General features: G+C 61.2%; 2 protein-coding genes across 2 annotated transcripts; one reads left to right on the forward strand and one right to left on the reverse strand.

Moving 5' to 3' along the window:
• Positions 1-6,641: 6,641 nt before the first annotated feature.
• On the reverse strand, positions 6,642-11,921 carry LOC309600813 (cytochrome c oxidase subunit 6B1). The gene is made up of 4 exons (XM_082333426.1): positions 11,774-11,921; positions 10,254-10,361; positions 7,798-7,898; positions 6,642-6,799 (listed from the first exon to the last, which is right to left on the reverse strand). Exons 2-4 carry the CDS (start codon positions 10,357-10,359, stop codon positions 6,746-6,748), a joined length of 261 nt encoding a protein of 86 aa, XP_082189552.1. The 5' UTR covers positions 10,360-10,361; positions 11,774-11,921; the 3' UTR covers positions 6,642-6,745.
• A 1,481-nt stretch (positions 11,922-13,402) lies between these two features.
• Positions 13,403-24,058, forward strand: FBL (fibrillarin). Its single transcript, XM_082333413.1, has 9 exons — positions 13,403-13,452; positions 15,140-15,193; positions 16,189-16,347; positions 16,884-16,978; positions 18,480-18,650; positions 19,850-19,982; positions 20,902-21,014; positions 22,990-23,135; positions 23,939-24,058. The coding sequence occupies exons 1-9, from the start codon at positions 13,443-13,445 to the stop codon at positions 23,958-23,960; spliced, it is 903 nt and encodes a 300-aa protein (XP_082189539.1). The 5' UTR covers positions 13,403-13,442; the 3' UTR covers positions 23,961-24,058.
• Positions 24,059-25,460: the final 1,402 nt, after the last annotated feature.

A 25,460-nucleotide genomic window follows, 5' to 3' on the forward strand; every position in this document is an offset into this window, starting at 1 on the left:
GTCACCGAGCCACCCCGGGGCGGCGGCGGGCGGAGGGTCACCGTCACCGTGGAGCAGCAGCGCTGGGTGCTGCGGGGCGGGCGCCCCGGCGACGTGGAGGTGAGGGGGGTGGGGAAGGGGGTGGGGGGTGGAGATGGGTGGGGAAGGATGGATGGGGATGGATGGAGAAGGATGGAGAAGGATGGAGATGGATGGAGAAGGATGGAGATGGATGGAGATGGATGGAGATGGATGGAGATGGATGGATGGACAGAGGAGGATGGAGAAGGACGGATGGATGAAGGACGGATGGAGAAGGACAGAGAAGGACGGATGGATGAAGGACGGAGAAGGACAGATGGAGAAGGACGGATGGAGAAGGACGGATGGAGAAGGACAGAGAAGGACGGATGGAGAAGGACGGATGGAGAAGGACGGATGGAGAAGGACAGAGAAGGACGGATGGATGAAGGACGGATGGATGAAGGACGGAGAAGGACGGATGGATGAAGGACAGAGAAGAACGGATGGAGGACGGATGGAGAAGGATGGATGGAGAAGGACAGAGAAGGACGGATGGATGAAGGACGGAGAAGGACGGATGGAGAAGGACGGATGGAGAAGGACAGAGAAGGACGGATGGATGAAGGACGGAGAAGGACGGATGGATGAAGGATGGATGGATGAAGGATGGAGAAGGATGGACGGATGAAGGACAGATGAAGGACAGAGACGGAAGGATGGAGAAGGACGGATGGAGAAGGATGGATGGATGAAGGATGGAGAAGGATGGACGGAGGATGGACGGATGAAGGACAGATGAAGGACAGAGACGGAAGGATGGAGAAGGACGGATGGAGAAGGATGGATGGAGAAGGACGGATGGAGAAGGATGGACGGAGAAGGACAGATGGATGAAGGATGGAGAAGGACGGATGGATGAAGGATGGAGAAGGACGGATGGATGAAGGATGGAGAAGGACGGATGGATGAAGGACGGAGAAGGATGGAGAAGGATGGACGGCGGATGGACGGATGAAGGACGGATGAAGGACAGATGAAGGACAGACATGGAAGGATGGAGAAGGACGGATGGAGAAGGACGGATGGAGAAGGATGGACGGAGAAGGATGGACGGAGAAGGACGGATGGATGAAGGACGGATGGATGAAGGACGGATGGATGAAGGACAGAGAAGGATGGATGGAGAAGGATGGATGGAGAAGGACAGACGGAGAAGGACAGAGAAGGATGGATGGAGAAGGATGGATGGATGAAGGACAGAGAAGGACGGATGGAGAAGGACAGACAGAGAAGGACGGATGGAGAAGGACAGAGATGGATGGAGAAGGATGGACGGACAGAGATGGACGGAGAAGGATGGAGAAGGATGGATGGAGATGGACAGATGGAGAAGGACGGATGGAGATGGATGGATGGAGATGGATGGAGATGGACAGATGGAGAAGAATGGATGGAGAAGGATGGAGAAGGATGGACAGAGAAGGATGGATGGAGGGATGGAGGGATGGATGGAGAAGGTTGGATGGATGGAGAAGGCTGGAGGGATGGAGAAGGCTGGAGGGATGGATGGATGGATGATGGAGAAGGTTGGAGGGATGGATGGATGGAGAAGGTTAGAGGGATGGATGGAGAAGGTTGGAGGGATGGATGGAGAAGGTTGGAGGGATGGATGGATGAAGGGAGGGATGGATGGATGGAGAAGGTTGGGAGGGATGAAGAAGGTTGGAGGAATGAAGAAGGTTGGAGGGATGGATGGAGAAGGTTGGATGGATGGAGAAGGCTGGAGGGATGGAGAAGGCTGGAGGAATGGATGGATGGATGATGGAGAAGGTTGGAGGGATGGATGGATGGAGAAGGTTAGAGGGATGGATGGAGAAGGTTGGAGGGATGGATGGAGAAGGTTGGAGGGATGGATGGATGGAGAAGGTTGGAGGGATGGAGAAGGCTGGAGGAATGGATGGATGGATGATGGAGAAGGTTGGAGGGATGGATGGATGGAGAAGGTTGGAGGGATGGATGGAGAAGGTTGGAGGGATGGATGGATGGAGAAGGTTAGAGGGATGGATGGAGAAGGTTGGAGGGATGGAGAAGGTTGGAGGGATGGATGGATGAAGGGAGGGATGGATGGATGGAGAAGGTTGGGAGGGATGAAGAAGGTTAGAGGGATGAAGAAGGTTGGAGGGATGGATGGAGAAGGTTGGAGGGATGGAGAAGGTTGGAGGGATGGAGAAGGTTGGAGGGAGGGATGGAGGAGGACACCGGGAGGGCTGGCGAGAAGGACCAGGCTGGAGGACCAGGCGGGGCAGCCAACCAGGTCCCCCCGCTCACCCCCACCCCACCCCACGCAGGTGGACGGCGCCGCGGTGCCGCTGCCCTTCTGCCTGCAGGGCCGGGCCGTGTGCGTCACACCCCAAGGTGCCACCACCCTCCTCCTCCTCGCCGACTTCGGCCTCCGCGTCACCGTCGGCCCCGGGGCGGCGGTGGCCGTCACCTTGTCCCCGCGCTACCGCAACGTCACCTGCGGCCTCTGCGGCAACTTCGATGGTCACCCCTACAACGACCACCTCCACAAGGCCACCACCGCCACCGGGGCCACGTGTCACCGGCCCTGCCCAGGTCCCGCGTGTCCTCCTTGTCGCCAACCCCCCAAGAGGTCCTTCGTCCACGCCGAGCTCTGCGGTCTCCTCCGGGCCACCCGAGGTCCCTTTGGGGACTGTCACAGCGTGGTCCACCCCGGCATCTTCTATGACGTCTGCCTCCGGGAGCTCTGCGAGACCCCTGGGGACAAAGAGGTCCTCAGCGAGGTCCTGGGGGCCTACGAGGCCGCCTGCCACCAGGCCGGGGCTCGGGTGGGACCCTGGAGCACCCCCAACCTCTGCCGTGAGTTGGGGACACGGGGGGACACGGGGGGACACGGGGGGGGAGGTGGCCCTGGGGCATCTGGGGGGGGTTCCTGCCTGGCCATCCGTGATGTCACCCATGCGTACATGTCCATCCATGGCATCCCTGTGTCCATGGTGACCTCTCTCTGTCCATCCGTGATGTCACCCATGCGTACGTGTCCACCCCTGACATCCCTGTGTCCATGGTGACCTCTGTCTGTCCATCCGTGATGTCACCCATGCGTACGTGTCCATCCATGGCATCCCTGTGTCCATGGTGACCTCTGTCTGTCCATCCGTGATGTCACCCATGCGTACGTGTCCATCCATGGCATCCCTGTGTCCATGGTGACCTCTCTCTGTCCATCCGTGATGTCACCCACGTGTACGTGTCCACCCCTGACATCCCTGTGTCCATGGTGACCTCTGTCTGTCCATCCGTGATGTCACCCATGCGTACGTGTCCATCCATGGCATCCCTGTGTCCATGGTGACCTCTCTCTGTCCATCTGTGATGTCACCCACGCGTACGTGTCCACCCCTGACATCCCTGTGTCCATGGTGACCTCTGTCTGTCCATCCGTGATGTCACCCACGCGTACGTGTCCACCCCTGACATCCCTGTGTCCATGGTGACCTCTGTCTGTCCATCCCTGATCTTCTCCAGCTCTGTCCACCCTCCGTGCCCATCCACGATGTCTCTACGTGTCCCTCCATGGTGGCATCGTGTGTGTCCACCTGTGACATCACTAGGTGGCCATCCATGACGTCCTCCACCTCTCTGTCCATCTGTGACATCCTTCTGTGTCCCTCCATGGTGTCCCCTCTGTCCATCCGTGACATCTCCACACGTCCACGATGACCTCCACGTCCGTGACATCTCCATGTGCCCCTCACGTCTATCTCTGCTTCCGTGACGTCCTCCATCTTCTCTGTCCCTCCGTGACATCTCCACGTGTCCTTCCCGTGTCCCTCCGTGACATCCCCACGACGTCCTCCACCTCTCTGTCCACCTGTGACGTCCCCACGTGTCCATCTGTGGTGTCCCCTCTGTCTCTCTTCATCCGTGACATCCCTGCGTGTCCTTCCACGATGTTCTCCACCTCTCTCCCCACCGGTGACATCCCTCCGCGGCCACGCTGTCCCCTCCATGGCCGTCCAGCCGTGACATCCCCGATGTCCCCAACGCCTCCGTGATGTCCTCCTCTCCCTGTCCCTCCACGATGGCCCCCCGTGGTCTGTCCCCACGTCCCCACCCACCCCTTCTGTCACCTACAGCCCCGTGGTGCCCCGAGGACTCTCGCTGTCGCCCCGGTGCCACCTGCGTCCCCCGTCGAACGCTGCTGCCGCGGGACCTGTCTGTAGGTGAGGGGACACCACGGGGACAGGAAAGGGACCTCCAGGTGAAGGAGGACCACGGGGTTGGGGCCACGGGGGTGGAGAAACCACGGATAGAGGAGGGGTGGGAGGATGAGGAGATGGTCAGGGAGATATGGATGGAGAAAGCCCTGAAGATGGAGGGATGGGTGGATGGAGAAACCATCCAAGAAGTCCTTCAGTGGTTTCTCCATCCGTCCATTCGTGGAGAGACGGGTGGAGAAACCGTTGAAGATGGATGGATGGAGAAACCACTGAGGATGGACGGATGGAGAAGTAGGAAGGTGCTGAGGAAGGACAGACGGACGGGTGGGTGGGTGGAGAAACCATGGAAGTAGGACAGAGATTGAGGAACGGAAGGAGGGAGAGGGGAAGGGATGGAAAAGCCATTGAAGATGGAGAAACCACTGAAGATGGAGAAACCACTGAAGATGGAGAAACCACTGAAGATGGACGTAGGGAGGGATGGAGAAACCACTGAGGATGGATGGATGGATGGAGAAACCATTGAGGTTGGACGTACGGATGGAGAAACCACTGGAGATGGATGGAGAAACCATTGAGGTTGGACGTATGGATGGAGAAACCACTGGAGATGGATGGAGAAACCACTGAGGTTGGAGGTATGGATGGAGAAACCACTGGAGATGGATGGAGAAACCATTGAGGTTGGACGTATGGATGGAGAAACCACTGGAGGTGGATGGAGAAACCACTGAGGTTGGACGTACGGATGGAGAAACCACCGGAGATGGATGGAGAAACCATTGAGGTTGGACGTATGGATGGAGAAACCATTGAGGTTGGACATATGGATGGAGAAACCACTGGAGATGGATGGAGAAACCATTGAGGTTGGACATATTGAAGATGGGTGAAGAAACCGTAGGAGATGGACGGATGGACAGAGAGACGGATGGAGAAACCACTGGAGATGGAGAAAGCACTGAAGATGGATGGATGAAGAAACCATTCACGATGGATGGATGAATATAGAGAAACCCTTGAAGATGGATCATGAAACGACTGAAGATGGACCGATGGAGAAACCACTGGAGATGGATGGAGAAACCATTGAGGTTGGACGTACGGATGGAGAAACCATTGAGGTTGGACGTACGGATGGAGAAACCACTGAGGTTGGACGTACGGATGGAGAAACCACCGGAGATGGATGGAGGAACTATTGAGGTTGGACAGATGGATGGAGAAACCATTGAGGTTGGACAGATGGATGGAGAAACGATTGAGGTTGGACATACGGATGGAGAAACCACTGGAGATGGATGGAGAAACCATTGAGGTTGGACAGATGGATGGAGAAACCACTGGAGATGGATGGAGAAACCACTGAGGTTGGACGTATGGATGGAGAAACCATTGAGGTTGGACGTACGGATGGAGAAACCACTGGAGATGGATGGAGAAACCATTGAGGTTGGACAGATGGATGGAGAAACCACCGGAGATGGATGGAGAAACCATTGAGGTTGGATGTACGGATGGAGAAACCACCAGAGATGGATGGAGAAACCATTGAGGTTGGACGTATGGATGGAGAAACCATTGAGGTTGGACAGATGGATGGAGAAACCACTGGAGATGGATGGAGAAACCATTGAGGTTGGATGTATGGATGGAGAAACCATTGAGGTTGGACAGATGGATGGAGAAACCACTGGAGATGGATGGAGAAACCACTGGAGGTGGCCAGGGAGATGCAAGAGGAGGGAGAGAAGGAGCTATGGGTGAAGAAATGGGAGGATGGATGGTGGGATGGGGAGATGGTGGGACGGGGAGATGGTGGGACGGGGAGATGGTGGGACGGGGAGACGGTGGGACAGACGGGGAGATGGTGGGACGGATGGGGAGACGGTGGGACGGACGGGGAGACGGTGGGATGGACAGGGAGAAGGTGGGACGGACGGGGAGACCCTGACGCCGTGTCCTCCCCCAGGCCAGCTGCTGGGAGCGCTGCCGCTGCGGGGCCTGGGCCACGCCCTGCTGGGCCCTGGGGACGCCGTGGGCCAGATCCTGCCCCTCCCCCTCCCCGGGGTCCCCTTGGTCCCGTAGCGCCTCTGGCCCCAGGGAGCACCCGGAGGGGACCCGGGTGGCCGGGAGGGGACCCGGGTGGGTGACGTTGTCCCCATCCCCCTCCCCCCACCTTTTAATTAATAAAACCGTTCTCCTTCCAGCTTTGGGCGGGGTCTCTGATCTGTCCCCTCCCCCCCCCAGGGGACCTGGGCGTCCGGGAGGGGACCCAACTGTCCCCACCCTTGGGTCACACCCCCCCCCCGAGTAAAAACCATACCCACCACCAGTTTAACCCTTTATTGGCTGTGCCGCCACCCCCGGTGACGGCGCTGTCCCCTCCCCCACCCCGGTGACAGCCGCGTGGCCCCTCCCCCACCAGGCGATGGCCGTGTCACCTCCCCGCCCCGGGTGACAGCGATGTCCCCTCCCCGGGGGGAGGCGGGCGACGCTCAGATCTTGCCAGGGAAGGTCCCCTCCGCGCGGTACTCGTCCCACGTTGTCACCTGCGGGGTGACACGGCGACAGCGTGAGGGGACGCCAGGGCGGTGACATCACGGGGGTGGCGGTGACGCCACGGGGGACGTGTGACATCGCGGAGGGCGCGGTACCACCATAGGGAACACGGTGACAGCATGGGGGACACAAGGAGCATAGGGACACCACGGGGGACACGGTGACCGCAGTGATGCCGGGGGGACGTGGTGACACCACGGGGGACACGGTGATGTCATGGGAGACGTGGTGACACCATGGAGGACTCAAGACCTACGGTGACATCATGGAGTAGATAACACCATGGCGATTTGGTGACACCACGGGGGGCACAGGGACCACGGTGACACCACAGGGGACACGGTGACACCACGGGGGACACCGTGAGGGACTTGGTGACACCATGAGGGACCACAGTGATGCCATGAGGGACATGGTGACACCATGGGGACCCTGAGGGCCATGGGGACCTTGAGGGCCACGGGGACACCATGGGGACACCGTGGGGGACCTGGAAGGGACCCAAGGACCATGGGGACACCCATGGGGACACCGTGGGGGACCCAAAGACCATGGGGACACCCATGGGGACACCAGGGGTGACCTGAGAGAGACTCAAGGACCGTGGGGACACCGAGAGGAACCCAAGGACCATGGGGACATCGTGGGGACCGTGAGGGCCATGGGGACACCCTGGGGACACTGTAGGGGACCTGAGGACCATGGGGATGCCATGGGGGACCCGAGAGGGACCTGAGGACCATGGGGACATTGTGGGGACATCATGGAGGACCCAAGGACCATGGGGACACTGTGGGGGACCCGAGGACCATGGGGACACCATGGGGGACCCGAGGAGAACCTGAGAGGGACCTGAGGACCGTGGGGACACCATGGGGGACACGAGAGGGACCTGAGGAGCATGGGGACACCGTGGGGGACCCGAGGACCATGGGGACAGCGTGGGGACGCCGTGGGGACAGGGCAGTGGCGGGGAGGTGGCACTCACCCAGGAGGTGGGGCAGAGGGACTTGTAGACGCGGTAGTACCACTGGCAGGGGGCGGCGTCCGCCCCCTTGGCCGCCATCGCCTTCTCGCAGCGGTGGAAGTCTGGGGAGGGGACAGAGGGGACGTCAGGGGACACAAGGGGACCCCAACATCTGGGGAGGGGACAGAGGGGACATCAGGGGACAGAGGGGACAGGAGGGGACCCCGACGTCTGGGCAGGGGACAGAGGGGATGTGAGGGGACACAGGGGACACAAGGGGACCCCGACGTCTGGGGAGGGGACAGAGGGGACGTCAGGGGACAGAGGGAACAGGAGGGGACCCCGACGTCTGGGGAGGGGACAGAGGGGACGTCAGGGGACAGAGGGGACAAGAGGGGACCCTGACGCCTGGGGAGGGGACAGAAGGGACGTCAGGGGACACAAGGGGACCCCGACGTCTGGGGAGGGGACAGAAGGGACGTCAGGGGACACAAGGGGACCCCAACGTCTGGGGAGGGGACAGAGGGGACGTCAGGGGACATCAGGGGACAGGAGGGGACCCCGACGCCTGGGGAGGGGACAAAGGGGACATCAGGGGACACAGGGGACACGAGGGGACCCCGACGTCTGGGGAGGGGACAGAGGGGACATCAGGGGACACAGGGGACACAAGGGGACCCCGATGTCTGGGGAGGGGACAGAGGGGACGTCAGGGGACACAAGGGGACCCCGACGTCTGGGGAGGGGACAGAGGGGACGTCAGGGGACACAAGGGGACCCCGACGTCTGGGGAGGGGACAGAGGGGACGTCAGGGGACACAAGGGGACCCCGACGTCTGGGGAGGGGACAGAGGGGACGTCAGGGGACACAAGGGGACCCCGACGTCTGGGGAGGGGACAGAGGGGACGTCAGGGGACACAAGGGGACCCCAACGTCTGGGGAGGGGACAGAGGGGACGTCAGGGGACACGGGACACAAGGGGACCCTGGCGTCTGAGCAGGGGACAGAGCGGACGTCAGGGGACACAAGGGGACCCCAACGTCTGGGGAGGGGACAGAGGGGACGTCAGGGGACACAGGGGACACAAGGGGACTCCGACATCTGGGGAGGGGACAGAGGGAACGTCAGGGGACATCAGGGGACAGGAGGGGACCCTGACGTCTGGGGAGGGGACAGAGGGGACGTCAGGGGAAGAGAGGACAGGAGGGGACCCCGACGTCTGGGGAGGGGACAGAGGGGACGTCAGGGGACATCAGGGGACAGGAGGGGACCCTGGCGTCTGAGCAGGGGACAGAGAGGACGTCAGGGGACACAGGTGGCCAGGGAGGGGACCGACAGGGACAGGAGGGGACCCTGGTGGCCAAGAGAGGCTCCTGGTGGCCAGGAGGGGACACAAGGGGATGCAGGAGTTGGGAGGGGACAGAAAGGCTGCTGGTGGCTGGGAGGGGACAGAGGGGATAGGAGGGGACAGGAGGGGACCCTGGTGGCCAAGAGGGGACAGGAGGGGACCCTAGTGTCAAGGAGGGGACACGAGAGGGACAGAGAGCACAGGAGGGGACCCTGGTGCCCAAGAGGGGACACAAGGGGACAGAGGGGGACAGGAGGGGGCAGAGGGGATACAGGCGTTGGGAAGGGACAGGAGGGGCTCCTGGTGGCCAGGAGGGGACAGAGGTGACATGAGGGGACAGGAAGGGACAGGAAGGGACAGGAAGGGACAGGAAGGGACAGGAAGGGACCCTGGTGGCCAGCAGGGGACAGAGGAGGACACAAGGAGACAGGAGGGGAACAGGAGGGGATACAGGCGTTGGGAAGGGACAGGGGGGCTGCTGGTGGCCGGGAGGGGACAGAAGGGGACACAAGGGGACCCTGGTGACCAAGAGGGGACACAAGGGGACCTTGGTGGCCGGGAGGGGATGGTAGGGGACACAAGGAGGACAGAGGGGGACGGGGGGGCTGCTGGTGGCCGGGAGAGGACAGGAGGGGACCCTGGTGGCCAGGAGGGGACCCTGGTGGCCGAAAGGGGACAGAAGGGGACAGGAGGGGACGGGAGGGGACCCTGGTGGCCAGGAGGGGACAGGAGGGGACGGGAGGGGACCCTGGTGGCTGGCAGGGGACAGGAGGGGACAGGAGGGGATGGGAGGGGACCCTGGTGGCCGGGAGGGGACACAAGGGGACAGGAGGGGACAGGAGGGGACCCTGGTGGCCGGGAGGGGACGGGAGGGGACAGAGGAGACAGGAGGGGACCCTGGTGGCCAGGAGGGGACGGGAAGGGACAGGAGAGGGACCCTGGTGGCTGGGAGGGGATGGGAAGGGACAGGAGGGGGACCCTGGTGGCTGGGAGGGGCCAGGAGGGGCCGGGAGGGGACCCTGGTGGCCAGGAGGGGACACAAGGGGACAGGAGGGGCCGGGAGGGGACCCTGGTGGCTGGGAGGGGACAGAGGGGACAGGAGGGGACAGAGGGGACGGCGGGGCGCACCCAGGTAGTTCTGCCAGCAGTTCTTGGTCTGGTTCTGGTTGGGGAAGCGGCTGTCGAACGGCGCCGTCTTGTAGCGCTCCAGCTTGGTCTTGATGTCCTCCGCCATGGCTGGGGCGATTAACGGGCTAATTAATGGCTAATTAACCCCCCCGAGGGCTAATTAACCCCCCCGGGCTAATTAACCCCCACCCCGGGGCTAATTAACCCCCCTGGAAATAATTAATTGGGTTCCAGAAGTGAGAAAGCGGATGGTAACGGAGCAAAGAGAGCACGTGGGGGGGTAATTAGCAGGCTAATTAATAATTCTCAAATTAATTAATACCCTCTCGGGATTAATTAGCCCCTCCCCGGGATTAATTAGCCCCCCCGGGATTAATTAGCCCCTCCCCGGGATTAATTAGCCCCCCCACCAGGCATAAGAAAGGAGATCGTAATGGAGCAATGGTAATGGAGGGGGAGTTTGGGGTGGGAGGCACCCTCGGGGCTAATTAATAGGGTAATTAATAGGATAATTAATTTATTTCAAGCTAATTAATAAGCCCTTAAGAATAATTAACCCCCCCTGCAATAATTAAGACTTCTAACAAATAATTAATCCTCATGGAAAGTAAGAAGAGCGATGGCAACGGGGATGTGGTAATGGAGGGGGGGTGGGAGGCACCCCGGGGGCTAATTAATAGCGTAATTAGCAACTAATTAACAAGGTAATTAGCCCCCAGGACTAATTAGCAACCCCCAGGACTAACTAAGGCACCCTGGGAATAATTACCCCCCCCCCAACTAATTAATCCCCCCCCCCCCCCCCCCGTAAGGCAGTGGTAAAGCAGCATTGGTGATGAGGGGATAATTAATAAGATAATTAATAGGGTAATTAACAGGGTAATTAATGCTCAGGACTAATTAAGCACCGCCCAGCACTAATAACACCCCCCCAAGACTAATTAATACCCCCCAATGACTAATTAATACCCCCCGGGGGGTAATTAATCCCACTGCGAATGGGGGGGCCAATTAATGAGGGTCATTAATGGGGCTAATTAGCCCCTCCCCCTCCCTAATTAGGGGCCGGTAAGGGGGGGGGGGGGGGGGCAGGATCCATGGAAGGGGAGGGGCTGAGAGGGTTGGGGGGGGCTCCCAGTGCCCCCCCAGTGCTCCCAGTAAGCCCTCCATACCCTCCCAGTAACCCTCCAGAGCCCTCCCAGTCCTGCCAGTAACCCCCAGTGCTCCCAGTAACCCCTAGTGCTCTCCCAGTCCCCCCAGTAACCCCCAGTGCCCGCCCAGTTCCCCCCCAGTGCTCCCAGTAACCCCCCAGCTCCCCCCCAGTGCTCCCCGTAACACCCCAGTAACCCCCCAGTGCTCCCAGTTCCCCCCCCGTGCCCTCAGTAACCCCCGTAGCGCTCCCAGTAACCCCCAGTGCCCGCCCAGTGCACCCAGTAACCCCCCACTCCTCCCAGTTCCCCCCCAGTGCCCTCCCAGCGCTCCCAGTAACCCCCCAGTGCCCTCCCAGTTCCCCCCCTCACCGGCTGCCGCCGACTCCCCTCAAAGTGACTTTCACCGCCGCCGCCCTCCCGCCGGAACCAACGAGACGCAGCGGAAACGCAGCGCGCCGCCGGAAATGACGCACTCTCCCTTAAGGAACCGAAGGGGAGGAACCACCGAGACGCGGCGGGTGGAGCGCCTCAGCCGGAGGGCGGGGGCCGGCGCTCGGAGGACTCCGGCGGCGATAGAGAGGAGGTGGGAGGACTGAGCGTCGCCCAGCGGCGGGAGGACCCGGGCCCTGTCCCAAAATACCCCAAAACGGCCCCAAAACGCCCCGAAATGGCCCCAAAACGCTTCCAGGACCCCACATTTGGCGTTAGCAGCATCCTCGTGCCCTAAAATACCCCTCAGCCCCCCCAAATAACCCCAAAATATCCCCCAGGGCCCCCCTAGATGGCCCAAAAAGGCCCCCAGGACCCCCGAAATCCCCATTTCTCTCCCCAAATCCCCCCCAGGACCCCCCAAATCCCCATTTCTGTCCCCAAATCCCCCTCAGGACCCCCAAAACTCCATTTCTGTCCCCAAATCCCCCCCCGGACCCCCAAAATCCCCGTTTCTGTCCCCAAATCCCCCCAGGACCCTCAAAACGCCCATTCTGTCCCCAAATCCCACCCAGGACCGCCGAAATCCCCATTTTTCTCCCCAAATCTCCCTCAGGACCCCCAAATCCCCATTTCTCTCCCCAAATCCCCCCCCGGACCCCCAAAATCCCTATTCTGTCCCCAAATCCCCCTCAGGAGCCCCAAAATTCCCATTTCTGTCCCCAAATCCTCCCGGACCCCCTAAAATCCCGCCAGCCCCTCCAAAATCCCCATTTCTGTCCCCAAATCCCACTCAGGAGCCCCCAAAATGACCCCAAACCCCCCAAAATCCCCGTTTCTGTCCCCAAATCCCCCTCAGGAGCCCCCCAATCCCCCCAGGACCCCCAAATCCCCATTTCTCTCCCCAAATCCCCCTCAGAAGCCCCGAAATCCCCCCCAGGACCCCCCAAATCCCCCTTTCTCTCCCCAAATCCCCCTCAGGAGCCCCCAAATCCCCCCAGGACCCCTAAAATCCCCCCAGGACCTCCAAAATCTGCATTTTTCTCCCCAAATCCCCCTCAGGACCCCCAAATGCCCCCCAGGACACCCCAAACCCCCCATTTCTCTCCCCAAATCCCCCCCAGGACCCCCGAAATCCCCATTTCTCTCCCCAAATCCCCCCCAGAACCCCCCAAATCCCCATTTATGTCCCCAAATCCCCCCAGCCCCCCCCCAAAATCCCCATTTCTCTCCCCAAATCCCCCTCAGAAGCCCCCAAATCCCCCCCAGGACCCCCAAAATCCCCATTTCTCTCCCCAAATCCCCCTCAGGAGCCTCCCAAATCCCCCCTAGGACCCCCAAAATCCCCATTTCTGTCCCCAAATCCCGCGGCCCCCCCCCGGTCCTGTTCGGGGGCCGCGGGCGGGCGCTAGGACCCGGGGGAGCCGCTGCCGCTCCCGCCCTCCGCGGTCACTTCCGCCCGGCCTGGGGCGGGGCCGTGACGCCGGGCGGGCGGAAGGCGCGTGCGCCGCGCCCGGGAAGGGGCGGGGCCGGCGGGCGGGGCTTCCGGTTCCGGGGGTGAGAGAGAGGGAGAGGCGCGTGCGTCCCCGCGTGGAGCAGCAGCGGCGGGATGAGGCCAGGTGCGGACTGGGGTAACTGGGAGGCACTGGGAGGGGATTGGGGGTTACTGGGAGGGGATTGGGGGGGACTGGGAGGGTATGGGGGGGACTGGAGGTTACTGGGAGGGACTGGGGGTTACTGGGACAGGATCGGGAGGGACTGGGGGTTACTGGGAGGGACTGGGGGTTACTGGGACAGGATCGGGAGGGACTGGGGGTTACTGGGAGGGTATGGGGGGACTGGAGGTTACTGGGAGGGACTGGGGGTTACTGGGACAGGATCGGGAGGGACTGGGGGTTACTGGGAGGGACTGGGGGTTACTGGGACAGGATCGGGAGGGACTGGGGGTTACTGGGAGGGTATGGGGGGACTGGAGGTTACTGGGAGGGACTGGGGGTTACTGGGACAGGATCGGGAGGGACTGGGGGTTACTGGGAGGGACTGGGGGTTACTGGGACAGGATCGGGAGGGACTGGGGGTTACTGGGAGGGACTGGGGGTTACTGGGACAGGATTGGAAAGGCCTGGGGGTTACTGGGAGGGGATTGGGAGGGACTGGGCGTTACTGGGAGGGACTGGGCGTTACTGGGAGGGACTGGGCGTTACTGGGAGGGACTGGGCGTTACTGGGAGGGACTGGGGGTTACTGGGACAGGATCGGGAGGGACTGGGGGTTACTGGGAGGGGATTGGGGGGCACTGGGAGGGATTGGGAGAGGATTGGGGGTTACTGGGAGGGGATTGGGGGGGACTGGGGGTTAGTGGGAAGGGATTAGGGGGACTGGGGGTTACTGGGAGAAGATTGGGTGTTACTGGGAGGGGGTTGGGGGGACTGGGGGTTACTGGGAGTGACTGGAGGTTACTGGGAGAGGATTGGGGGGGACTGGGGGTTACTGGGAGAGGATTGGGGGTTACTGGAAGGGGATTGGGGGGACTGGGGGTTACTGGGAGGGGACTGGGGGTTACTGGGAGGGACTGGGAGGGGATTGGGGGGACTGGGGGTTACTGGGAGGGACTGGGATGTATTGAGAGAGGATTGGGGGACTGGGAAGGGATTGGGGGGGACTGGGGGTAACTGGGAGGGGAGTGGGGGGACTGGGAAGGGATTAGGGAGACTGGGAGAGGATTGAAGGGACTGGGGGTTACTGGGACAGGATTGGGGGTTATTGGGATGGGACTGGGGGAGGGACTGGGAGTTACTGGGAGGGACTGGGGATTACTGGGAGAGGATTGGGGGGCACTGGGAAAGACTGGAGTGGATTGGGAGAGGAGTGGGGGATAACTGGGAGAGGACTGGGGGGGACTGTTTGGGTAACTGGGAGAGACTGGGGGTTCCTGGGAGGGGACTGGGGGGGCTGGGGGTAACTGGGAGGCATTGGGGGTGCTGAGAGGTGACTGGGATGGGACTGGGGGGGACTGGGGAGCACTGGGATGGGACTGGGGGGGACTGGGAAGGCGTGGGGGGTAACTGCGAAAAATGAGGCGATACTGGGTGGTAACTGGGATAGACTGGGGAGCAACTGGGATGAGTTGGGGGGTGAGCGGGAGGGATGTGTGGGGTGGTCAAGCCAAACTGGGAACACTGGGAGCCTGTGGGGGGCAACTGGGAGTCTGTGGGGTGTTACTGGGCAGGTACTGGGAGCCTCCTGCAGCCATCCCAGTCTGCCCCAGTGCTCCCAGTTGCCCCAGTCTGATGCTGGTTTCTGGCAGGGTTCAGCCCCCGGGGGGGGCGCGGTGGCCGCGGCGGCTTCCGGGGGGGCCGAGGTGAGTCCAGTCCCTCCCAGTGCTCCCAGTAAGGCCACTCCCGCCTGTACTGGGAGCCCCAGTTCTTTCCCACTCTGCCCAGTTTTCCCCTGTTTCCCCCCCAGCCTGACCAGTTCCCCACCAGTATACCCAGTTACTTTTTTGCCACACCCCCAGCATGCTCACTCTCCCCCCAGTATACTTCCAGTATGCCCAGTTCACCTCCAGTGCCTCCCCCAGCACTCCCAGTCCCCTCCAGTGCCCTCCCCAGCCTCTCCCAGTAAGCCCAGTCCCTCCCAGTAACCCAAGTTTCCTTCCCAGTTTCTCCCAGTATGCCCAGTTCCTATCCTAGCGTCCCTCCGAGCAGTCCCAGTCCCTCCCAGTACCCCAGTTCCTGTCCCTGTTCCTCCCAGTATGCCCAGCCCTGCTCCCAGTACCCTCCCAGTAACCCTGGTCCTCCTCCCCGTCCCTCCCAGTCCCCCTCCCAGTCCTTCCCAGTGACCCCAGTGTCTCCCCCAGTCCCCCCCAGTTCCTCCCACCCCCCCAGTTCTTCCCAGTGCCCCCAGTCCTCTTTCCACTCCTTACCACTCCCTCCCAGTAACCCCAGTCTCCCTCTCGGTCCCTCCCAGTGCTCCCAGTGTCCCCCTCCCAGTCCCTTCCAGTGCTGCCAGTCCCCTTCCAGTCCTCTCCCTGTCCCTCCCAGTGCCCCCAGTCCCCTCCCAGTTCCTCTCAGCCCCCCCCCAGTAACCCCAGTCCCTCTCCCAGTCTCTCCCAGCCCCCCCCAGTAACCCCAGTACCCCTCCCAGTCCCTCCCAGCCCCCCCCAGTCCCCCTCCTAGTGCCCCCCAGTAACCCCAGTCCCCCCCCAGTCCCCCTCCCAGTGCCCCCCAGTAACCCCAGTCCCTCCCAGTGCCCCCCAGTCCCCCTCCCAGTTCCTCCCAGTGCCCCCCAGTAACCCCAGTCCCCCTCCCAGTCCCTCCCAGTGCCCCCCAGTAACCCCAGTTCCTCTCCCCACAGGCGGCTCCTTCCAGCCCCGGGGGGGCTCCCGGGGGGGCGGAGCCTTCGGGGGGCGGGGCCGAGGAGGCCCCCCCCGGGGGGGGAGGGGCGGGGGCCGGGGGGGCCGCGGCGGCTTCAAGGGGGGCAAGAAGGTGACGGTGGAGCCCCATCGGCACGAAGGTGGGGCAACTGGGGGGGCACTGGGGGGGCCTGTGGGGCACTGGGGGGGCACTTGGGGGGGCTATGGGGCACTTGGGGGTACTGGGGGGGCTATGGGGCACTTGGGGGTACTTGGGGGGCACTTGGGGGTCCCCTGGGGCAGTTGGGAGGCATTTGGGGGGGGCTATGGGGCACTTGGGGGCACTGGGGGGGGCACTTGGGGGTCCCATGGGGCACTTGGGGGGCACTGGGGGGGCTATGGGGCAGTTGGGGGGGCACTTGGGGGGTCCTGGGGGGGCACTTGGGGGTCCTGGGGGGGCATTTGGGGGTCCCATGGGGTAGTTGGGGGGTGCTATGGGGTACTGGGGGGCATTTGGGGGTCCCGTGGGGCAGGTGGGGGGGCTATGGGGCAGTTGAGGGGCACTGGGGGGGCTATGGGGCACTGGGGGGGGCAGTTGGGGGGGCTATGGGGCAGTTGGGGGGCAGTTGGGGGGTGCCATGGGGCAGTTGGGGGGTGTTGGGTGCCGCCGTGGGGCAGCCGTGGGTCCCTGCTGCAGGGGTGTTCATCTGCCGGGGGAAGGAGGACGCCCTGGTCACCCGCAACCTGGTGCCGGGGGAGTCGGTCTACGGGGAGAAGAGGATCTCCGTCGAGGTACTGGGAGCTACTGGGAGGGACTGGGAGGGGACTGGGGGTCACTGGGAGGGAGCTGCGGGCAATGGGGAGGGGGTAAGGAGGGACTGGGAGCCACTGGGAGGGGGTAAGGAGGCACTAGGAGGGAGTGGGAGGGAAGTAGAGGAGGTTAGGACCTACTGGGAGCTACTGGGAGGGGACTGGGTGTCACTGGGAGGGACCTGTGGGCAATGGGGAGGGGGTAAGGAGAGACTGGGAGGGGGTAAGGAGGCACTGGGAGGGACTGGGAGCCACTGGGAGGAGATAAAGAGGGACTGAGACAGAAGTAGAGCAGGTTAGGAGGCACTGGGAGGGGACTGGGTGTAACTGGGAGGGACTGGGAGCAATTGGGAGGAGTAAGAAAAGACTGGGAGGCACTGGGAGGCGACTGGGGATAACTGGGAGGGACCTGTGGGCAATGGGGAGGGGGTAAGGAGGGACTGGGAACCACTGGGAGAGGGTAAAGAGCAACTGGAAGTCACTGGGAGGGAAGCAGAGAAGGTTAGGAGCTACTGGGAGGGACTGGGAGCTACTGGGAGGGGACTGGGGGTCACTGGGAGGGAAGTAGAGGAGGTTAGGAAGCACTGGGAGGGCACTGGGGGTAACTGGGAGGGACTGGGGGCAATTGGGAGGGGGTAAAGAGGGACTGGGAGGGAAGTAGGGGAGGCCAGGAGATACTGGGGTATACTGGGAGACGGTTGGGAGGGGACTGGGGGTAACTGGGAAGGACCTGGCGGCAACTGGGAGGGTGTAAGGAAGCACTAGGAGGGAATTGGGGAAGTCAGGAGATACTGGGAGGCACTGGGCGACGACTGGGAGGCACTGGGAGGGGAGTAGGGATAACTGGGAAGGACGTGGGGGGAACTGGGAGCGGGCGAGGAGGGACTGGGGAGAACTGGGAGAGAACCGGGAGGGATGCGGGGGAACTTGGAAAGGAATTGGTGGCACTGGGAGGGCGCTGGGGGTAACTGGGAGAAGTGGAGTAGACCACTAGGACCTTCTCAAGGTCCCACCAGGATCTTCTCAAGCTCCATACTGGGAGCACTGGGAGGTGGCACTGGTAGCACTGGGAGGGTGTAGGCACCCATAGGACGTCCTAGTGGGGGGGGTGACATGTCCCCACGTGTCCTTGTCCCCATGGTGGTGCCACCAAGGCTGAGGGCACCTCCAGGATCTTCTGAAGGTCCCACCAGGACCTTCTCAAAATCCATACTGGGAGGACTGGGAGGTGGCACTGGTGGCACTGGGCAGCTGTGGGTGCCCATGGGGTATCCCAGCGGGGGGGGTGACGCGTCCCCACGTGTCCCTGTCCCCATGGTGGTGCCACCAAGGCTGAGGGCACCACCAGGACCTTCTCAAGGTCCCAGCAAGACCTTCTCAAGCTCCATACTGGGAGCACTGGGAGGTGGCACTGGGCAGCTGTGGGTGCCCATGGGGTGTCCTAGCAGGGGGGTGACACGTCCCCACGTGTCCCTGTCCCCAGGACGGTGACACCAAGGTGGAGTACCGCGCCTGGAACCCCTTCCGCTCCAAGCTGGCGGCGGCCATCTTGGGCGGCATCGACCAGATCCACATCCGGCCGGGGACCAAGGTCCTGTACCTGGGCGCCGCCTCGGGGACAACGGTGTCACACGTCTCCGACATCGTGGGACCGGTAAGGGCGCGGGGCCACCCCGGCCTTGGGGACGTCACCATGGGGCCCTGGGGTGAGGGGACGCGACTTGAGGTCATCAACGCCTTGGGGACAACCTGGAGGTGGCATCTGCGTCTACTTGGGGACATCCTTGAGGGCCTTTCGGGACGTCACCGTGGGACAAGGGGACGTGGGGTGGCACTGGGAGCCCCTTGGGGACGTCACCGGGGGGTCCCGGGGTGAGGGACATGAGGATGAGGTCATCAGCTCCTTGGGGACAACGTGGAGGTGGCATCTGCGTCTACTTGGGGACGTCCTTGAGGGCCTTTGGGGACGTCCTTGAGGTCATCTGGGGACGTCCCTATGGGACAAGGGGACATGGGGTGGCACTGGGAGCCCCTTGGGGACGTCACCGGGGGGTCCTGGGGTGAGGGGACGCGACTTGAGGTCATCAACGCCTTGGGGACAACGTGGAGGTGGCATCTGCGTCTACTTGGGGACGTCCTTGAGGTCATTTGGGGACGTCCCCATGGGACAAGGGGACGTGGGGTGGCACTGGGAGCCCCTTGGGGACGTCACCGTGGGGTCATGAACCCCTTGGGGACAGCTTGGAGGTGGCATCTCCATTAGGGACGTCCCCATGGGTGGTGGCTCCATGTCTTTGGAGGTCTTCTCCACCTTGGGGACCTCAGGGACGTCCCCATGGGTGGTGGCTCCATGTCCTTGGAGGTCTTATCCACCTTGGGGACCTCAGGGATGTCCCCATGGGTGGTGGCTCCATGTCCCCAGAGGTGTCCCCCACCTTGGGGACGCCCCGATGTCCTCATGGGTGGTGGCTCCATGTCCCCAGAGGTGTCCCCACATTGGGGACCTCAGGGATGTCCCCATGGGTGGTGGCTCCATGTCCCCAGAGGTGTCCCCACGTTGGGGACCTCAGGGATGTCCCCATGGGTGGTGGCTCCATGCTCCCGGAGGTGTCCCCACGTTGGGGACCTCAGGGATGTCCCCATGGGTGGTGGCTCCATGTCCCCAGAGGTGTCCCCACCTTGGGGACCCCCCGACGTCCCCATGGGTGGTGGCTCCATGTCCTTGGAGGTCTTATCCACCTTGGGGACCTCAGGGATGTCCTCATGGGTGGTGGCTCCATGCCCCCGGAGGTGTCCCCACCCTGGGGACCCCCGATGTCCCCCTGGGCGGTGGGGTGACCTCCCCGTCCCCAGGAGGGCCTGGTCTACGCCGTGGAATTCTCCCATCGCTCGGGCCGTGACCTCATCAACGTCGCCAAGAAACGCACCAACGTCATCCCCGTCATCGAGGACGCCCGGCACCCCCACAAATACCGCATGCTCATTGGTCAGTCGGGGCGGGGGGCGGGGCCAGGGGGGCTTGGGGCTCCTGGAGAAGAACTTGGGGGGCTTGAGGAAGTCCAGGAGAAGATTTGGGGGGTCTTCAGGGGGGGTTTGGGGGTTGGGAGAAGGCCTGGAGGCATCTCAGGGGGGGTTTTGGGTGCTGAGGGCATCTCAGGTGGGTTTGGGGGTGCTGTGAGGGACCTGGAGAAGAAGTTGGGGGTCCTCGAGGAGAATGTGGGGTGTTGAGAAGGTCGAGGAGAAGATTTTGGGGTCCTCAAGGGGGTTTGGAGGTTGGGAGAAGGCCTGGAGGCATCTCGGGGGGGTTTTTTTGGGTGCTGTTGGGTGCTGAGGGCACCTAAGATGGGTGTTGAGGTGATGTTGGGGTCCTCGAGGAGAATTTGGGGTGTTGAGAAGATCCAGGAGAAGATTTTGGGGTCCTCAGGGGGGTTTGGAGGTTGGGAGAAGGCCTGGAGGCATCTGATGGAAGTTTTTTGGGTGCTGTTGGGTGCTGAGGGCATCTCAGGTGGGTTTGGGGGTGCTGTGAGGGACCTGGAGAAGAAGTTGGGGGTCCTCGAGGAGAATGTGGGGTGTTGAGAAGGTCCAGGAGAAGATTTTGGGGTCCTCAGGGGGGTTTGGAGGTTGGGAGAAGGCTTGGAGGCATCTGATGGAAGTTTTTTGGGTGCTGTTGGGTGCTGAGGGCACGTAAGATGGGTGTTGAGGTGATGTTGGGGTCCTCGAGGAGAACTTGGGGTGTTGAGAAGGTCCAGGAGAAGATTTTGGGGTCCTCAGGGGGGTTTGGGGGCCGGGAGAAGGCCTGGAGGCATCTCAGGGGGGTTGTGGGTGCTGTTGGGTGCTGGGGGGGGGTCAGGGTGCCCCCGGGGGGATTTTGGGGTGCCCCTGATTTTGGGGTGCCCCCCACCCAGGCATGGTGGACGTCATCTTCGCGGACGTGGCGCAGCCGGACCAGACGCGGATCGTGGCCCTCAACGCCCACAACTTCCTGCGCAACGGCGGCCATTTTGTCATCTCTATCAAGGTAACCAGTATGCACCAGTACGCACCAGTACCCGGCGCTGGGAACCAGCGCTGAGCCATAACGGGGTTACAGGAACCAGTAGCAGGGCACTGGGAAGCTGTAAGGACCAGTAACAGGCCACTGGGAACCACTAACAGGCCACTGGGAACCAGTAAGGACCACTAACAGGCCACTGGGAACCAGTAAGCACCAGTAACAGGCCACTGGGCAGCAGTAAGCACCAGTAACAGGCCACTGGGCAGCAGTAAGCACCAGTAACAGGATAGTGGGAACCAGTAAGGACCAGTAACAGGATAGTGGGAACCAGTAAGGACCAGTAATGGGGCCCTGGGAACCAGTAAAGACCAGTAGTGGGATTCTGGGAACCAGTAAGAGACAACTAGGAGCCAGTAAAGGCCAGTAAGAGGCAACTGGGAACCAGTAAAGACCAGTAGCAGAGCACTGGGAGCCAGGAACGACCCAGGAACAGGCCCCTGGGAGCCAGTAAAGACGCGTGGTGGGATACTGGGAGCCAGTAAGGACCAGTAGTGGGATACTGGGAACCAGTAAGAGGCAACTGGGAGCCGGTAAGGGCCAGTAAGAGGCAACTGGGAAGCAGTAAAGACCAGTAACAGAGCACTGGGAGCCAGGAACGACCCAGTAACAGGCCCCTGGGAGGCAGTAAAGGCCCATGGTGGGATACTGGGAACCAGTAAGGACCAGTAGTGGGATACTGGGAACCAGTAAGGACCTGTAAGAGAAAACTAGGAGCCAGTAGGAGGCAACTGGGAAGCAGTAAAGACCAGTAAAGGCCACTGGGAGCCAGGAATGACCCAGGAACAGGCCCCTGGGAGCCAGTAAGGAGCCGTGGTGGGATACTGGGAACCAGTAAGGACCAGTAGTGGGATACTGGGAACCAGTAAGAGGCAACTGGGAGCCGGTAAGGGCCAGTAAGAGGCAACTGGGAAGCAGTAAAGACCAGTAACAGAGCACTGGGAGCCAGGAGTGACCCAGTAACAGGCCCCTGGGAGGCAGTAGGGAGCCGTGGTGGGATACTGGGTACCAGTAAGGACCAGTAGTGGGATACTGGGAACCAGTAAGAGGCAACTGGGAGCCGGTAAGGGCCAGTAAGAGGCAACTGGGAACCAGTAAAGACCAGTAGCAGAGCACTGGGAGCCAGGAACGACCCAGGAACAGGCCCCTGGGAGCCAGTAAGGAGCCATGGTGGGATACTGGGAACCAGTAAGGACCAGTAGTGGGATACTGGGAACCAGTAAGAGGCAACTGGGAGCCGGTAAGGGCCAGTAAGAGGCAACTGGGAAGCAGTAAAGACCAGTAACAGAGCACTGGGAGCCAGGAACGACCCAGTAACAGGCCCCTGGGAGGCAGTAAAGGCCCATGGTGGGATACTGGGAACCAGTAAGGACCAGTAGTGGGATACTGGGAACCAGTAAGGACCTGTAAGAGAAAACTAGGAGCCAGTAGGAGGCAACTGGGAAGCAGTAAAGACCAGTAAAGGCCACTGGGAGCCAGGAATGACCCAGGAACAGGCCCCTGGGAGCCAGTAAGGAGCCGTGGTGGGATACTGGGAACCAGTAAGGACCAGTAGTGGGATACTGGGAACCAGTAAGAGGCAACTGGGAGCCGGTAAGGGCCAGTAAGAGGCAACTGGGAAGCAGTAAAGACCAGTAACAGAGCACTGGGAGCCAGGAGTGACCCAGTAACAGGCCCCTGGGAGGCAGTAGGGAGCTGTGGTGGGATACTGGGTACCAGTAAGGACCAGTAGTGGGATACTGGGAACCAGTAAGAGGCAACTGGGAGCCGGTAAGGGCCAGTAAGAGGCAACTGGGAACCAGTAAAGACCAGTAGCAGAGCACTGGGAGCCAGGAACGACCCAGTAACAGGCCTCTGGGAGGCAGTAGGGAGCCGTGGTGGGCGGGGCGCCGGGGCCCAGTCCGGCCCAGTCCATCCCAGTAAGGCCCAGTGCGGGCGGCAGGCGAACTGCATCGACTCGACGGCGGCGCCCGAGGCCGTCTTCGCGGGGGAGGTGAGGAAGATGACGGGGGAGCAGATGAAGCCGCAGGAGCAGCTGACGCTGGAGCCCTACGAGAGGGACCACGCCGTGGTGGTGGGCGTCTACAGGTGGGACTGGGGGCACTGGGAGGGACTGGGATGGACTGGGAGGGGATTGGGAGGGACTGGGACAGGCTGGGAGGGACTGGGAGGGGTTAGGAGGGGACTGGGAGGGACCACGCCGTGGTGGTGGGCGTCTACAGGTGGGACTGGGGGCACTGGGAGGGACTGGGATGGACTGGGAGGGGATTGGGAGGGACTGGGACAGGCTGGGAGGGACTGGGAGGGGTTAGGAGGGGACTGGGAGGGACCACGCCGTGGTGGTGGGCGTCTACAGGTGGGACTGGGAGGGATTGGGAGGGACTGGGACAGACTGGGACAGGCTGGGAGGGACTGGGAGGGGTTAGGAGGGGACTGGGAGGGACCACGCCGTGGTGGTGGGCGTCTACAGGTGGGACTGGGGGCACTGGGAGGGACTGGGATGGACTGGGAAGGGTTAGGAGGGACTGGGACAGACTGGGAGGGGATTGGGAGGGACCACGCCGTGGTGGTGGGTGTCTACAGGTGGGACTGGGAGGGGACTGGGATGGACTGGGAGGGGACTGGGATATATTGGGGAGGGATTGGGATATGCTGGGAGGGAGTGGGATAGACTGGGAGGGGATTGGGAGGGACTGGAAGGGGACTGGGACAGACTGGGAGGGGATCGGGATAAACTGGGATATACTGGGAGGGGATCGCAAGGGATTGGGACAGACTGGGAGGAGACTGGGTTATACTGGGAGGAGGCTGGGAAGGGACTGGGGGGGAACTGGGATGGACTGGGGGGCGCTGGGGGCAGTCACGTGACCGAGGTGCCCCTCTCTCCCCAGGCCCCCCCCCAAGCAGAAGTGACGTCACCTCCCGGGGGGGCGGGGCCTCCCGCGGCCCCGCCCCCCGCTTTGGGGCGGGCGGGGGGCGGGGCCTCATTTAAATAAAGGGAAAATGGCGGCTCGTGCTGGGGTCATTAATTAATGGGGTCATTAATTAATGGGGGGCCATTAATTATTGGGTCATTAATTATTGGGTGATTAATTAATGGGGTCATTAATCAATAGACAAGTGATTAATTAATGGAGGAGTAATCAATGGAGAGGCTAATTAATCAATGGAGGGGTAATTAATCAATGGAGGGGGTAATTAACAGAGGAATAATTAATTAACAGGGTAATTAATCAGTGGAGGGCTAATTAATTAACTGAGGGAGTAATTAGTCCCCTGCTGGGGCTAATAAATCTTCTGGGGACTTAATTAATCCTATTAGGGGCTAATTAATCCTATTAGGGGCTAATTAATCCTATTACAGCTTATTAATCTTATTGGGGTGATTAATTACCTGGGGTGATTAATTATTTGGGGAGGTAATTAATTATCTGGGGTAATTAATTATCTGGAGGGAGTAATTAATACCCAGGGGGTAATTAGCCTTCTTGGGAGCTTAATTAATCCCATTGGGGTAATTAATTATCTGGGGTAATTAATTATCAGGGTAATTAATCCCCAGGGGGTAATTAATAATCTAGGGGATTAATTAATTCTATTGGGGGCTTAATTAATCCTATTGGGGTAATTAATTATGCTGGGGGCTAATTAATGTCCATGGGGAAATTAATTAATCCTGTTGGGGTAATTAATCTTATTAGGGGTAATTAATCATGCTGAGGGGGTAATTAATGCCCATGGGGGGTAATTAATTAATCCTATTAGGGTGTAATTAATGCCCTTGGGGGGTAATTAATCCCCAAGGGGTATTAATTAATTATCAGGGAGGTAATTAATGCTCAGGGCAATTAATTTTTCCTATTAGGGTAATTCTATTAGGGGACAATTAATTATTTTGAGGGAGTAATTAATGCTCAGGGGGTAATTAATTAATCCCGGGGGGGTAATTAATCCTAATCTGGGCATAATTAATTTTCTGGGGCTATTAATTAGTCCCGGGGGGGTGTAGTTAATATTCGGGGGTGATTAATATTCATGGCGAGTGATTAATATTCATGGATTAATTAATATTCGTGGGGGTAATTAATGATGTGGGGGTAATTAATCCCCGAGGGGGTTAATTAATCATCGGGGTAATTAATTATTGGGGGTAATTAATCCCCCGGGGCGGGAGGGGGCGTTCGCCCGCCGAGGGGGCGTGGCTCCCTTAAGCCCCGCCCCTTAGCGCCCAGTGGGGGGCGTGGCTACAGCCGAGGCCCCGCCCTCCCCCTCGGGCGGGGCGGGGCCCGGCGCGCCGCGCTGACGCCGAGTGGGCGGGGCGAAGAGGAGCGGAGTGGGTGGAGCCGCCCCGCTCATTGGTGGGAGCGGGAGGGCATCCGGCGTTTCGATTGGCGGAGGGCGGGGGGGCGGGGC

The sequence above is a fragment of the Platalea leucorodia genome (genome assembly GCF_965183815.1).
Source record: "Platalea leucorodia genome assembly, chromosome: 25".
Classification (NCBI taxonomy): domain Eukaryota; kingdom Metazoa; phylum Chordata; class Aves; order Pelecaniformes; family Threskiornithidae; genus Platalea; species Platalea leucorodia.